Below are 16,391 nucleotides of genomic sequence, written 5' to 3'. Positions count from 1 at the left end.
TTTTCAAATTTGTGTTGGATGACAGATGCATGGATGGTGGTGTTTTAGGTCTTTGATGACATCTGTTCTTATATATTAAATCAAACTTATGGATTTGTTTTGAAGGACCATGGCCATTTCCTCTCACAATCAACTGTGTTCTGTCCCTGATTACATGCATGTGCTGCAGTTGCCTCCCTAAAATGCAATTTTGCTTCAGCTTTATCTGAAGCTTGTTCAATGTAGTGAATTGAAATATTATTGAAACAGCATGTGGGGGGTGGACTGCAGGTTGGATGGTAATTGCATACACAGAATCACACTGGAGAAATGGAGTAAGATACCAATGTTCTGCATCACAGTTGTTAAGCAACCATAAAATGTAAAATGCAGCTGCTAGGTACGCCAGTACAAATAAAAATTGTATGATTGTCACAGTCTATCTGGTTATTTGACAAGTACATTGAAGTGCAGTGGGTGAGGGTGGAAAGCTTGTTTATACACACATAGCACAAAAATACAACAGCTCTCAAACACCAGTGCGGTTGCCAAAGAACAGAAGAAGAAATGCCCATCCTGGGAATGCATTAAATGGTGTGTGCACAGATCTGATAAAGGACCTGATGAGCAACCCATTAACAAAAAGCAGCACTTCTCTTCAAACTGTACAGCAGACTAGTTTGTAAAACAGGAAACAATCACATATCATTCCCAAGAAGCAAGAGTCTTGTCTGCCAAAGCATGGATGTTGAACAACCATCATTGCATACCTGAACATGGATATATAGCAGAATAAATACCTTACATTTCTTCATCTTCAGCTAATGAGACATTTCATAAGTAAAACCTTTGCCCCTTTGGACAGTTTCTCAGACGTTAGGAAAAAATATTAACTATTTGGATTGAAATAAACCCCAAACCAAAACCCCAGGTGTTTCAAGGAGAAGGGAATCTACTCAAATACACTGAAGGGTGAGAAAGGTCCAGCAGAGAGAGAGACATGTAGCTTCTGTTTCTAGTGCGAATTCTTCCTCAGAGGTGAGTTGCTGGAGAAATACAGTCTTTTCTAGAACTAGAGCTGGTTAAGAAGTTGCTTTTTAATGTCTTCAATCATGGTCCCACAGAAGCATTGTGAAAGAAAGGCCAGTGCTGGCAGCTGGGAGTTTGTAAAGGCCCAGCCAGGATGAGGGTAACAGGTGTTTCTCACCACTGTGTAGCCTGGCCTAAAAGAAGTAGGCAAGAGCTATAGAAGAGTCTTTTCTCTCCGCAAATTTCCCAACAAGGTACATAGACAATTTCAACCTTATCTTCTAAAATTCTGTCCACTCTTTCATCTGAGAACCCACTGACAACCTTAAAATAAGGCACCCGAACTGTCAAAATGGGCATCGTGACTGAATCCTTAGTGTCTGCCAGGGAGGATGTCATCATGTTTGTCAGAGTCCTCCTGTTATTGCAAAGATCTAGGTATTGCATCAGCTTTGGAAAGTCTGCAGGCTCCCTGAGATATTCTGGTTCAGCCTCACTCTTCAGCTGTGGGCCCTATTTGGGGATTTTTTTGGTCAGGATTAGATACTCTGCTTGATTTCATCTTTGGACTTTTTGATAGCAACTGGTGAGCATCTACTCTTTTCTGCTTTTACCAGCCTCACATCGGTCAGAAAACACGCATTCATGAAACAAGAGCAACAGTTCTCTGAGGAGCCATCCTGCAGCCCACTCCATGTTCTGCATGTCCTTTGTCAGAATTTGTGATGCATCCTAAGATCTCAGATAATCTGAACCAAACCAGAAGTTTGTCAGACACTGGCACGAAGTTCTGGTTACCAGGTTCTCCATTTTGCTGTACGTTCACACTAGAATTTTTTCCCATCTTGCCTGTGCTAGGACAACTACTAGGTCCTCTTCTAACAGAGGCACTTGAGAGCCAGTGTCTGGGACAGGCTCTCTCCAGCGCCATGCTCTGCAACTCTTACTGTGGAGGAAACTCCAGTAAGAGTTTCCCTTGGGTACACAAGGTGATAGACACCTGGATATCAGTCCACCCTTTTTCTTTCCTGGAGTTAATCAAGAAGCAGCTGTTTCTCAGCTGTTTTCAGGGAAGCCACCCATTTTCTAATCTTTCTCTACCTCAACTAGACACTCGTTAATGTTGTTTAGTTAGAGCTGTGTTTTGTTGAATGTTTTATTTTTTAATTTTTTTTCTTTTTCCTTTCCCTGTGGGCAGACATCATCTTCAGTAGTCTCGGTGCTACCACAGCCCTTCAGCCCAAGTCAGACTTTCCTAGGAGAATGGATCAGGAAACATTAGTTAGGCCTCTCCAGAAGTCAACAAAACTGTCCAAATTTAGCCACTTTCAGAAAAGTTTTCTCAGTTTTGGACCAAAGAGCCAAGGTTGTTTGCCTGACTCAGGGTCTTTTTTTTTTTTACCAGATACAATGTTAATGGGAAGGTTATCTTGTGTCACCTCACATCTTCAATCAGAAAAGTATTGAGGATAGATTCCTAGTCCTAAAATTGTTGATGGCAACAGTAATTTTCACTCAGTGAAAAGTTCCAAGTCAAGAACTGACTCTCTTTATTGTGTACTTTCCCCATATGTGTGTGTAGAAGGGGAAATCAGGTCATGAGTAGAATCATAGAATGTCCTGAGTTGGAAGGGATCCACAAGAATCATTGAGTTCAACTCCTGTCCTTGAATATGACAACTCCACAGTTTACATCATGTGTCTGAGGGCATTGTCCAGTCCCTTCTCAAATACTGTCAGGCTTGGGACTGACTGCCTCCCTGGGGAGCCTGTTCCACTGCTCCATCACCCTCTGGAGTACTGTGAATGTACAGTGTCACCTCCTGAAGTTATCAAGTGGTCATTTCATATTAGTCATTTGGGCATATTAGCAGCTAGACCTGTGTGAGAGGTATGCACCTGCATATCTGCTGTTGCAATTTTCTTCCAGAATATGGAAAAGGTGTGTGTCATTTTTATATCATAATTTGATAACACTGAATTGTGTTTAAAACATCTAGATGTTTGAATTTAAGATGAATCAACGTACATCCTAATTCGGAGGAGACTTTTTTATTTTTGTCTTAGTTTACTTAGATGTTTTGTGGTTTTGGGAGGGTTCTGAAAGCAGGAAAACGTACATCCACCAGACAAGTATATGAATGGAAGTGGGAAAGCATCTACCAGCAAGCAACTCAACCTCCCCTACCTCCAAGAAAAGGAAAATCAATAAAATTTTGTTGAAATATAAGGCCTTTTGAAGTTATTTTGTCCACAATAATTTTGGTTGTTGATTGGGGTGTTGTAGAACTTTGTTTTCCTCCAGCCTATAGGTGGCTGCTATTATCTTCTCTGGCTTGTGCATTGCTTAGGCTGCCAGGTCATAGGTATCCATGCAAAAGTGCTGTGTGTTATCACTCCCTTATCTTGAATAGCTAATAACGCTTGGCACCTTGGTGTGTACAGCCTTTTCTCAACACACACCTCTGGTGTTTCACTATCAAATATCCCTACCCTTCTCTCCTCATACTTTCCCTCTCAGGCAGTGAGGAAGGTGGGGCATGGATAAGCCACTTGCTCCTCAGCAAGTGCCTCCTTAAAGTCTGCAGAGGTACACTGTGAGTCACTGCCAGCTGTTGCCTCTAATGCTGAAGTGACAGGCGTATCAGACTTGTGTGCAGTGGCGAGCACGATGGGATCATACTGGAGTGCTCATGAGGTAAGGTTGAATTCACCAGAAGCTGAAGATGACCTAAGGTGGGTTTGTGACTGGGATTCTGGTTCCTAGAAGAGGACTTGGGAATTGTTAGTCCAAATTCATGTACGTATTTACTTATTTATGTCATGCTGACTGATAGTGTTGCTGATACTGATTGCCTTGTGGAAGCCCTTTTGGTGGTGGAGGGAAGTTCAGCTACAGTGAGTGATCCATGTGGAGGCTGAGAAGCAGTTTGAGGTGCCTCAAAGGAGCTTGCTGTGGATTTGGGCTGAATGTGTGGTTTGATAAAAGTATTATGTAAATTGGGCTCTTCCACAGACCAGCATCTGCCAGCGATGAGTATTGTCGCAAGCTGTGCCCACGTAGCTGTGCTATGAGCTGCCTGGTAGTGGTGTACATGGGAAAGATGCTGACTAAAACCAGTCATGAATCGTGGACACAAAGATGGTCCTAGTTTGACATTTGTGTGATCTGCCTTTGTCCATAATCTCCAAGAGTAATTTTTTTTTTTTTTTTTTTTTTTTCTGGAATATAACCAGACAGGGAAAGCCCTAAAACTGTCTGTTGGGCTTCAGAGAGTCACATCCTCAGGTCTGAAATTAATCTGTTGTCTGACTATAAGTAAGTTATTAAATCATCCTGTGCCCTGCTTCCCCTGCTGTAAAATGGAGATTGTAGAGTTTCTCTTTCTAATATGGCTGTGTGCATCGATGCTTGGAGACCTCAAATGTGGGATCCCCATGGCTTAAGAAATAGAAAGTGTGAATGTCTAACCAAACTGGTTAAAGAAACACGGGATCTACTGGTTCATCCTTATGAAAAGAGGGAGAGTAAAGTACAGAGTCTGGTGATGGTTTTTGTGCAGAAACTTTGTGTACAATGTGAGGAATGGGACTGTCCTCGCTCCTCATCCCCCTGCCCTTAACCACTGAAGCAGCCTCATGAATAAAAGCAGGGGTTTCTCGGTGATGGGGAGGCAGGACATTTTTTCCAATGAGAACTGGAATCCAGATGGAAGACATTAAAACATGCCCTTCTGTTTTGGAGTGAGACATAAAATACAAACCAAGGTCAGCGTATCGTAATTCAAGAGCGATAGGGGAGTTTGCATTCAACTTCTTAGTTGGCTCAGTTCCTAAGTGGAAAAAGAAAGGGAGTTACAAAATCCCCCTGAAGGATTTAATAGAGTCATTCTGCTAGCAGAGAGTGGAGAGGGGTTAGGTAATGACTTCCAGTGAATCAACAGCCAAACTTTCAGGTAATAAAATCTGCAATAATTAATAATTTGTTTGAGTTGTGTCTAGTTATTTGTCTTTCCTTCTGTGCTTGACTTTTCAGCTGATGGTCCTTTTTGCAGATATCCATCATCTGCTTTGGGTGGAGAAGTTTTGTTAACATCTCTTTCTAAGTTGTTTTCTTTTGTGGAGATTCTGCTGCATTTGTGCGGTGGCGCTGACCCAAACAGTTTCATTTTCCTTCGGGGTCATGATTCTCTTGAACATAACCAAGACATTGAAAACTACAGCATCATGAAGATGTGTTTTACCATGGATGGTTTCTGTTTCCTAACATTTTTTTTATATCCCCTCATTCTCTTCTTCCTGACCACCATAGTTGAACAACTCAGAGTCTTTCATGTATTTATTCTCCACCGTTTCTTGAAGCAGTTCCTGATAAAGGTTTTAAAAGGGAAGCTGGAAATTTTACTAAATAAAATGATCTGTTTTCCAAGTGAAAGTTCAGTTGTTCAAGAGAACTGATTTTTTTTTTTTCCTACAGATATTTAACAGAGGGATTTCTCATGCCCACTCATTCTTTGCTAGCTTATTTTTCCAGCTTAATTATTGATGAAGATTTATTTTAAATTAAAGTATTCTGTCACATAATGTAAGCACTGATTTTTTAAAAAACCATTTTATCGTGCTACGCACTCTACTGCAGTCTCCCGTCAATAGACTACATGGACAGAGGAATATTTTATCTTACTCTACCTTTTTTTTTTAAAAATACTCTTTATAGACATGGTTTTAATTTCCAAAGCAGTGTAAGTAGCTCAACTTCAAATTTTGCTGCATGGCTTTGAAAATTGCAACATGCATTTATGGGAGGGCATGTTTTATGAAGCATAAACAAGTTAATATTTATGCAGGTAATAACTTTGTCATTTTCCTGCAGAGTGAAGAATGCCCGTGCTACTCACTCTCTGTAAAAATCATAAGAATGAGAAATCTGAGAAAGGCAGATCTGTGTGAGTATCCCTATCTTTCCTTGCGGTTCCGTAGTTCAGTTCTGAAAACAGAGTATGAGCAAGCATTGTAACTTGTATCTGTGAACAAAGCATCACCGTGGTTTCAAATATTTATGCATATTTGGATGTGGACTGTTCTTAGAATGCACTTTTGTATAAACAATGTCTTACAGTTTACAGAATGTTACTATTAGTAGAAATATCAAAGGTCTACTGTGGTATCCTGTAAAAGTGTCTTAACAGCTGACATGCTTCAGAGCCAGTTTCAATGAACAATCTTAGTTGTTAATTCTCATTTGCAGTTTTTGCTGTGCTGCAATGCAGGCTGCACCTCTGCTTCTTTACAAAAATACCAGCACTGATGTCAAGTGGCTGCCAGAGCCTGTGGGGTAACATGGAGCTTTAGTATCATCTTCTGTATCTGTTTTTTGCGGACAGTAGAAATACATACAGGCACCTCTGAATTTTTATTTGGTTAAAAACAAACTAAACCAAACACAACTTTATTTTTTTTTTTTCAAGTGCCTACTGAAATGTATTTGAAATATCAGCCTTACATGGTGAAACCAGGACTATTGAAATGTTTCTAGGGATTTGATAGAATAGGTGGAACTGGAAGGAAAGAGAGAGAATCTCAGTGGTTAATTAGGTTTGAGAAAGAGAGCTGACGGTCAACTCAAATATCTGCTTCAGAGAGAAAGAACAAGTCAGTAATGCAATGGAAAGAAGTGAATATGTATGTACCTTTTAATATTAAGTAAGACCAAGTGAACTCAGCAAGAGTATTTGCCTCTGTAGAGATTACTATTAAATTCTTGCCTTTTTACTGTCGAGCCTCACACAGGAATACTGCCTTTTCTTGAAAACAGCACATTTCCAGAGAAGAACGAAAGGATGGCTCGGTTCCCTCTCTGTCTTTTTAACCTCCGCTGAACTATTCTCTTGCATAAACAATACCAGCCAAAGGGAATTCCTACATTGCCTTGAAAGAAAATTGCATAAAGATAACCACCTACAGAATTGATTACCTGATAATCTGTCTTTGACATTAAAATCAGGGATGTTTATTTCTTTCTCAGCATTTTACAAGGATTGGAAAGGTCAGCCTTTATGTTCTTAAGGAGCAAAGAACTTCCAGAAATCCATAGTTATTTATCTTTGCTCTTTATCTTTTATTAGTCTTATCCTTTATCTTCATTTTGAGCAGAAGTTTGACTGCCTGATTGCAGGTATGAAGCTATATCACTGGGGATTTGTTTCCAAAGCCAGATGTGGAGGAAGGTCTTTGCTGACAAGAGCCAAAAGAAACAGTGTGAGGTGCTACGATCTGAGAGGAGCAGTCTCTTCAATTCTCTATTCCAGTTGCCTTTCCTCATTGTGCAACAGAGCACCATGATTTATTTCCCCCTCAGAATCAGGAGCAAGTTGCCTGTGGCACAGCAGAGAGCCAGTGAGCCTTTGCCTGCACTGTACCTCTATGCTCTCTCAGAGCAATTAATTTTGTCACTGGATCCATGCCAGTGGTGTGATACACATCATGAGAAATGAGACTCTGTTAAAAAAGCATTAATTGGATTAGAAAAACAGCACGAGAGTGTAGTAGGAAGATTTACATGGTGGCCCTTCTATTCTTGACAAAAATGTTGTGGACAAAGCTTTTAGCAGCTAAACAATGAGAGAAGTCCTCAGAGAAAGAGATCCAAAAGCACCCATTAAAAGGCTCTGCCATGGAAGAGAGAGGTATTGGCATGTACAGCAATGTTCATTTTGTAGTCCATACCAAATTCAGAGTGGTTCAGGCTGAAGAGTATTTATGGGCAGTGACACAAGGGGAGACTTTGAAAGAAAACTGAGGAACTCTAATCTATGCATTTAATTGCACATGAATAGAGTTGCTTGAATGTACCAACCATGATTTAAGAAGAAAACAAAGATAACAAATTAGACCCACATATCTGTATTTCTGTAGATATTTACTTGCCTAAAAAGAGTCTTTGCTCAAAAATTATTTTTTTAAAGAATATTTTTGTGTGAATGTATTTGTCATGTACTTTGTGTATTTATCCAAATATTTGTAAATATTCGGAATATATTTAGCTCAAGATATATTTTAGGAGAAGGATCAGTTGTGTTTCCCATTCATATTTATTTGTTTTAATCACTACTTCCATACAACTTAAAGTTAAGAGAGACAGAGATGAGGGACTGAGAGCTGAAAGATGGCACAGAAATAATTCGAACTGCAAAGACTCACAAAGAGTCATCAGTGCTTTGCTGGAGTCAGAGTCTGATTCTCGGAGGCTGCCACTGCAGTCACAGCTGAGCACAAGCCACCTCACACATCTGGCAAATCTGGTTTAGTTCAACCCTTTTCTTGGTGGCAGAGTTCACCAGTCTTCCAGGAGGGAAAATAAATATCTTCCATGCTGTAAACTGGCACTTACAGGAGAGAAATCTGTTTGTTTCATGGGCTATGAGTAAAATATAAAGTAACATTTTTTTTACATTTGTATATTTCACAAAAGTATTCCCTTAGGTAACAAACAAACAAAGTCTTTAAAAGTATCGGCTCACCCTACTTTGTATTTAGCAGATTCCAAGGCTCCAGAAAGCTTTTCCTGGAATGGCCTGCAGCTACTTTTTTTTTTTTTTTTTTTTTTTAATTTGACAAGCTAATCTCAAGCAGCATTCTCATCAGATAAAGACCTTAGACTCATCTTTAAGTTTGGCTAGACTGTTAAATCTGAGCCTTGCTGCTTTGTAATTTTAATAGCAAACTCCAAATACTACACTTGCCATCAACTTTAAGAGTTGGAAAAAGGCATTGATAATTTTTTTCCTTACATCACCTAAATCGTGTGTATCATCATTGTAATAATGAACTCCCTTTCATTGCCGTGTTCTCCAAGGGAAAATATGGTGTGCAGAAAGGACTGGCTGAAGATATGCACAGAACGAACTGTATATACTTCTTTTCCACTGCCTGCAGCAGTGATGTGAGGGGGCAGCAGCAGAGGGGGCAGGCAGGCAGCAGGGACAGTGCCAGCAGGCAGCTGCCTGCACTGGCCAGTGCTAATGGCACGTTTGCTTTTAGGGTGGAATCACTTCCCTGTCAAGATGGATGTAGTTACTGACTTTTGAGAAACCCTAAAAACAGCCCAGGACAAATGCTTGGCCATAGGAATCTACGTAAGGACAGAGAAGCAGCTATGTGGATACCCGCCAAGTTACAACAAGGCCTGTAAACAAGGGTTTCCTCACTGGTTGAGAAAATGAAACAAACAGGTATAAAAGTGGTTGTTAACCAACAGGAGCTCTTCCCTGTGATGTCATATCCTGAAGTGGGGCTTTCTTACTGTAATTGTAAGCTGGTTAGATCAAGATCAAAAGCTAATTGCATAATTACTAAGATACCTGTCAAAATGGAGCCCTGGTCCTGAATGATGTTTATAATAACAGAGTCATAACCACAGTTAATAATCTGAGTAACAAATTAATGGGTAATCTCAATGAATATGATGTGAATCAGCTTCACAGGTGCAGCTGCTAACAATCTCTGCTCCTTTCCATTCTATCATCTGTTTGGTTTTATTTGCTTATGTCACCCAGCTCTTCTCCCACTCTTCCTCAGTTCATTGCTATCATCTAAATACATGTAAAGATGTAGTTTCGCTCAGATCACCCATTTTTTTTTTCTCTAGTCTAAGAGATCATTTTGAGCTTTTTCCCTTTCTCAAGTCTTCAATGTCTTGTTGGCAGAAAATCTATGATGGAGTGTATTGTATATACCGTAGTGTATATTGTATGTTATTGTATATTGTATATGTAGCAAGAAGTGTGGAGATGAAAAGCCTGTGCTGTGCCTTCATAGTGTCATAAGTTGCCACTATCAAGGACAATGCTAATCAAGGAGTTCATTAATAGGTTATTTCTTTAGGGATCTTGGTCAGGGCACCTCCTTACAGCTGTGGAAATAATTACAGCTCTACTGCTTAGGTGTCAGTGGTTTATATGTAAGTACACATGCATCTTCTTGCAGCTGTGCTGGCTCCTGTGTACTGTGTGCAAGAAGAGAAAGCTGTTCCAGTGGTTAAAGGTATTATGTGCAATGTTGCCCCATGACTTCCTCCAAACTCTTGGTGTAACCTTGGAGAAGATGAGTTTCTTTAAAATCCTAGTTCCTCATCTCTAAAGAAAGGAAGCCAGCAAGGGCATTAGATACCCCACAGAGGCATTAAGAGGAAGAAATGATTACTGACTGAAGGACTGGTAAAAGCAGTGAACAACCTTAGGTAAATGTTAGGCTCATCTCTGTCTCAAAGACAAAAGTGAGAGCAGCTACCATGCTCTAATACTGTACCACACAGGTGGTATTGCAGGTGTAGTCCTTCACTGAACAGGGCTGATCTTGAAAGTCTTTTGTGATGGAACTTCGTGTTCCCAATAGACTTCATTATTTTCTTGTGTAGAGGAGGCTTCTACCTAACAAGTGGTTGAACCAGGTTATAAAATGTTTTCTAACTTTTTTTTAAAATGTCAAAACCTGTTTTAAAACAGGTTTGAAAAGGGTGGAGGCAATGGCAATGAACAAGGGAGAAGCTTGGGTGGAGAAGAGAGGCTGGAATGAGTAGGTGACATTGGCAGTAAGGTACAACCACATGGTGCTTTCAGAGGACAGAGATCCGTGCAGCAATTCATGAACCTTCACCATTCGGCTTGCAGAGTTAAAAGGTAGTGGCAGACTCTGCTGAGGACATCACTTTCTAGTTTGTACTTGGAAAGTTCCAGCAGACCTGGATGGATGCTTCTGCAAAAGCTGAGACATTTCATGAGGTGCTGTGCTGGAAAATATCACAGCACAAGACTAGCCTGCAATTTCTTTCAAACATAATTAAGCAACTTCAGCAGTTGTCAACAGATAATGATGATGAAGTATATGGTTTGATTTCCGAATAGGATTGCTTTATTTACAGATTTCTTTGGGCTGAGCTATATAACACCTTCTCACCACTTACCCAACTAAGCTGAGCATTGCCTTTTTCCATGCTTACAATCTCCCACATCTTCTTAAAAGTTATTGTACCTTGGTGTTTTCGATCATCCTTGATAAAGACCATATTTTACTCTATATCCTTCTTACAAAGATGTATTGAGTTAAAGAACAAAATCTACTTTGCTTGACACTGAACATTAACACAAATTGAATACCAGCAGATCTGTGTTTATAGGACTACTAATGGTTTTGTGGGACATTCGAAGAAGTTCATAAACAATATGAATATTGATACAGACATTTACTTATTGCAGGACTTGCTTCAGGATTTTCAAGGTACTCCTTTGATGAGGAGAAGAAATTACAACTTCTCATCTTTGGTATTTTTTTGTGAAAAATACATTTAAGTGCATTTTTTTTCATTGATTCCAGTAGATTTTCTTATGTGCTGTTAATGACCCTGCAGGATCTGTTCTAATTCTATCCCGGCTGTTCTGGTTTCATCAAAACAGCTGTATCTGCTCTGCATCCAGTTATGCATTAAGTAGTGTGACTGATATCTGTAATCGGTGACTCATTCTTTCCCGTACTCTCCAAGCAAAGACCTGTTTTGTTTTATGCATCTGTGCTTTCTTTCACACGCATCTAGATGGGATGAAGTGTGCTGCTGATATGAGCTGTACACTAAAGGCACTAAAGGCACAATGTGATAAGGCCTGTGCTGTGTCTTGGACCTCATGGAAGTTTATTCTGAAAACTCAGAGCAGTGCCGGGGAAAGCCTTACCCACAGGCAAGATCCACGGAGCTTAAGGACCTTTATCACTGATGGTCTTCAGAGAAGAGCTTCAGGCAAACTTTTTGCTGAACAAAGGACAGTGATTACCTTGTAGATAAGGACCAAGAACCCAGATGTGATTTGTTATTATGTGGGAGGCCAATGTAAAGTAGAAGAGGCTAGATGTAACATGGCTGTGAGTGTCCATGTGAGACTATAGCTTCTGTCCCAGGCACTTTTTATGACTGTACTCTCAGCAGGAGTCAGTAAACTAGTGCTGCATTAGTGGTCAGTGAAGGTTAAAACTTAGATTGACTCACAAATGGTTGTACTGGTGCTTGCTTACATTGTATTCTGCTATTCAGTCGGCAGTCTTCTTGGATGTCTGCCTGGAAAAGGTATTAATCTTCTCCTGTTTGTTCAGGACCAGTCTTGACTACTCCTTTTTAAAGAGTTCTGTTTCAGTTCCAGAATGAAAACAAGATAAAAGGGGTCTTGGGTATTAGTGTTCCTTGTAAATTATATACGTATCTATTCTTATTGCTTTCATCATTCTTACTTGCAGGAAAGTTGCTGTAGACTGCTAGATCAGTTGGGAGACCTGCAGGACTTCAGCCAGCATAAGAGCTTGTCTAATTTCACTGTGAAAACAGGATTAGCTGTAGTCTTGTGATAAAAGAGAGTCTGGAGGCTGTGTGTTTATCTGTGGCTTACTTTTATGTGAAAGAAGCTGATGGTGATGTCTTTGTAGAAAAGACATATAAAATGTGAAGACTTGGCTCTCAGAAGCAAAGCGCATGTTGGCAACGCATTCATCCCAGTATTCATGTCAGGATGAACCATTGCTGCAACATAAGCTTTTAATCCAAGCTGAAGAAGCTCCTTCCTTAGCAGATAAACCAAAACAATCAAACCATAATCCTCACCTGCCTGTTATGCCCTGTAGGTCTAAAATTCAGTTCACAAAATGGTGACTGACATTTAAAGATTTTGGGCTGAATTCGCAGGCACACGAAGACCCATTTAGTGTAAACACTCTTGCTTCCACTGAGTTATTCCTATATGTTATGGAATTTTTCTTACCAAATTAACTCATCAGCATTGATGTCCTTACCTACACATTGGCTGCTGCAGGCCGTCATGTGAGGGAATGAGATGACCCTACCCTACTTTTGTCAGTTATAATGATGTGCCTTATTATTTCCATGCTGTTTCCTTTACATAACTTGCATCCCCACAACAGAAAAAGCAAAGAACCGCTACAGCTATCTATTTTAATTTCTGTGTACATAATCTACAGAAACCTCCTATGGATTATCAATGCTAGGTATTTCCCATAAGTGAGACTTTGGGATATGTTTAACTTCACTCATATTGGAGAATACTTTCTGGTGTTCAGGCACTCCAGATCCAGGAAAGGAGGAACATCTCATGCCAGTCAGCTGACCTTGTCCTTGCTATCATACTGAGCTACAGCCTTTTGGTAGCTTCCCATTCAGTACCAAATTTTACCTGAAAGAAAAGATATCTGGAGGAAACGTCCATGCCATTAAGTTTGTTTATTTAGTAGCAAAGTTTTGATTTCAAAACTCTGGATCACAATAAAAAAATTCAAATTGGAATTACTACTGCAGTGCACGGTCAGTGCTGCAGCTTAACCTCAGCTCCTGCACAAGATTACATCTCCCATGTTACATTGCTTCTGCTTTTTGCGAAAAAATCCCACTGGAGGAGAGAGCAACAAAAAGTACCATAATTAGACGTTTTTATAAAGCATTTCAGAGGCATTTCTGAGTCAAAATAATGATGTTTAAGCCAAAAAATAATTTAGTTCTAGCAACATGTTTAAAACTTTTTTTTTTTTTCTCCCTTACTGGGTGAATAACATTCTTGGGAATACTTGCCGAAGAAAGAAAATCTGAGAGTGTTAATCTGTTGGTTCAGCTGCTTCTAGTACTGATTTTGTTCCCACTCCTGCTTTCTTTGAAATCCAAGGCACTTCTGTGTACTGCTTGCAGCCTGTTTCCAAGTCCGTTTCCATGATGTTTCCCTCTGATAATGGTTTCTTCACATGCTCAGGAGTTCTAACTAACCACAGTGTCTGCATCAACAGTGTCAAGGTCTGGCCAACACCTGTTTTTTGACTAATTTATTTTCAAGTGGAAATGAAAGAAATGCCTAAAAAATATTTTCCAGTGATACATGTGGGGTTGCACCACGTATCATCGCAAGAGGGTCTGAGGTGGAACAAAGGAAGTCTGACTTCTTAATAATACCTCTTGGCCAAAAATACGTCATTTTTTGGTTTCCACTCGCTGACACCCTGAGAGTGGGAACAGTGAGAGTGGTAATGTTTATGAAAAGTTGAAAAACAGGTGTACCTGTGGATATACATGATTCCTAGTTCCACTTCATCTAAAGAGAGCATATATAGGGTGATCTAATGACATAGATGCCTCTGTTAGCATGTAAAAATCTTCCAAGAACAGCTACATGTACCCAAAATGCCATTTAGGTAAGGTAATTTATCCCCTGTTGCTTCAGGGAAGAATCGGGGTAGATAGGAGAAGTTATAGCACAGCTGTCTGTGAGCATGTCTGCACTATATTGTGTTGCTTTTTGTATTGTTTTCTTTTGATGATTATGCTGGGATGGTACATAGAGGCTCTAGATATCAATTTGGGCCTTGTGACTTGGAGCCTGTATGTGTTTGGAAACGAAAGGTGGCAACTTTAGCAATGAACTTACAGCCTTACTTCATACATGTCAAAGAAGGAGGTTTGCAATTGTTTTGGAGGCAGCGCCCAGATATCTGGGAATTGATCTCTTGGGCTGGTGTACAGTGTCAGGATGTCCCACCACTTCCTTCCCTGACAGTCAAGGCTGGCACGGAGACCGGTTAGTTGGTTTCCATGCAATGTAATTGATGTGACATGATTATTCTGTTTATTGCTTTCCAGCATGAACATGGGCATCACATGGCAGCAATTCCATATGACACCTTGTAGGTTCACCTGGACTGGTCCTCTTCTACAGAGGCAGGATCAAGTTTACCTTGTCTGTCACTCTTTGATACATATCTGGGTACCGGTACCCTCTGAAATGAGTTACCTAGAGAATATATAAAATCTCTCTCGCTGGAGCTCACTCTCTTAGAGCTGTAACAGTTTTCCTACTATTCGTCTTCGTTTATTTCTCTCTGGCCACACAGAACCATTGACCATTGCTTTCTTTATATCAATCATTTGGACATTACAGAACTGACTATTACCACACTATTTGACAGTCTTTGTTGTTGAATTGGCAAACACAATTCTTCCAGCTCCTTCTCATATGCCAGGCTAAGTCAATAATTTTCAATCTGGACATGTTTAATTTTAATAGCTGGTAAAAGTTAAAGCCTTTTATGGTGGAGGGAGGAATAGAGAGGAAGAGAACTGGAATGTGGAGGGCACTGACCATCCACATGCTCCTGTCCAGGGCTAGGAGTGTATGCAAAGAGATGTCAGCGATAAATCTCACCACCTGCACCTGTGTTTACGACTGTGTATTTGGGATCTGGTTCAAGATTCATCTAAATTTGTATTGTATATATAAGTTTCCAGATAAGTTCTGCAACATTGTAATTCTGGGGCATAATTTGTTATTCTTCATGCAGTGGCCTGGCTGTGATTGCTTGTTTTCAGACTGAAGTATCTTTGTCTCTATCTGCAACCATGGGCCTCAAGTTGTGCCAAGGGAGGTTTAGACTGGATATTAGGAAATAATTCTTCACTTATCAAACATTGGAACAGGCTGCCCAGGGAAGTGGTTGAGTCACCATCCCTGGAACTGTTTAAAAGATGCGTAGATGTGGTGCTCAGGGACAAGTTTTAGTGTGGTGGACTTGGCAGTACTAGGTTTACGGTTGGACTACATGATCTTAAAAGTTCTTTCTATTCTACTCTGTTGTATTTGCATTCTTGTCCTGGGCTATGTTGAGACTTACACCTTGCTGGTTGCTAACTGAACTGGTGTTACATGTGGCTCATCAGGTTGTTGAACTTTGGTTTTGTGCTTATTATGGGTGAACAGCCTTGCTAAAGACTGGACTGACTTCTCAAGTTGGCTATAGGTCTATTGTGTTCAGAGAGGATGAAAGACTGAACAGAGATCCCACCAGAGGTCTATCTAGATACAAGATTATAAACCACAAGTACAGAGCTTCCTCGATACTCTGAAAATATCAAATACCTGTTTTCTAAATCAGGAACCATAGCTAGTATGTACAACAAAGAGATATCCCACACCATAAATGAACAAATTCTCTAAAACACACATATCAGTAGTCTGTATCTGGCAGATACAGTTGCTGAAGAAACAGATATCCTGACTCTTGCTTGCTTCTCTTGCAGCATCTGAGGAAGTAACTATGAAGTTAATATAATCTTTGTCAAATGTTAAAAATCAATGGAAGAATTGTAGAAAATATTGTGCGGGAGAGAGTGAAAGAAAATATTTTATAACTCCTATTACCAAGAAATTCTTATCTATAGGTACATCTCATATATTCTGTATTGTAAAATTGCAGTAATAAGTCTAAAAATATCCTAATATTACTTACAAGAACCATAGACATTTGCATTTGTGATGTTAAAGACATTTCTTCTCTGCTGTGGACAATAAGGG

General features: G+C 39.9%; 1 protein-coding gene across 1 annotated transcript in view; it reads left to right on the top strand.

The window, feature by feature from the left end:
• Positions 1-4,400: 4,400 nt before the first annotated feature.
• Positions 4,401-16,391, top strand: part of LOC136101762 (cytosolic phospholipase A2 epsilon-like) — a 32,715-nt gene continuing 20,724 nt past the window's right edge. The window contains exons 1-3 of the mRNA XM_071808616.1: positions 4,401-4,587; positions 4,942-4,964; positions 5,882-5,954. Coding sequence (XP_071664717.1) covers positions 4,401-4,587; positions 4,942-4,964; positions 5,882-5,954 — 283 coding nt within the window. The remainder of the gene's footprint in view (positions 4,588-4,941; positions 4,965-5,881; positions 5,955-16,391) is intronic.

Source organism: Patagioenas fasciata, chromosome 5, assembly GCF_037038585.1.
Source record: "Patagioenas fasciata isolate bPatFas1 chromosome 5, bPatFas1.hap1, whole genome shotgun sequence".
NCBI classification, from domain to species: Eukaryota; Metazoa; Chordata; class Aves; order Columbiformes; family Columbidae; genus Patagioenas; species Patagioenas fasciata.
The sequence above is the reverse complement of the archived record's forward strand: the minus strand, read 5'-3'. Positions and strand labels throughout refer to the sequence as shown.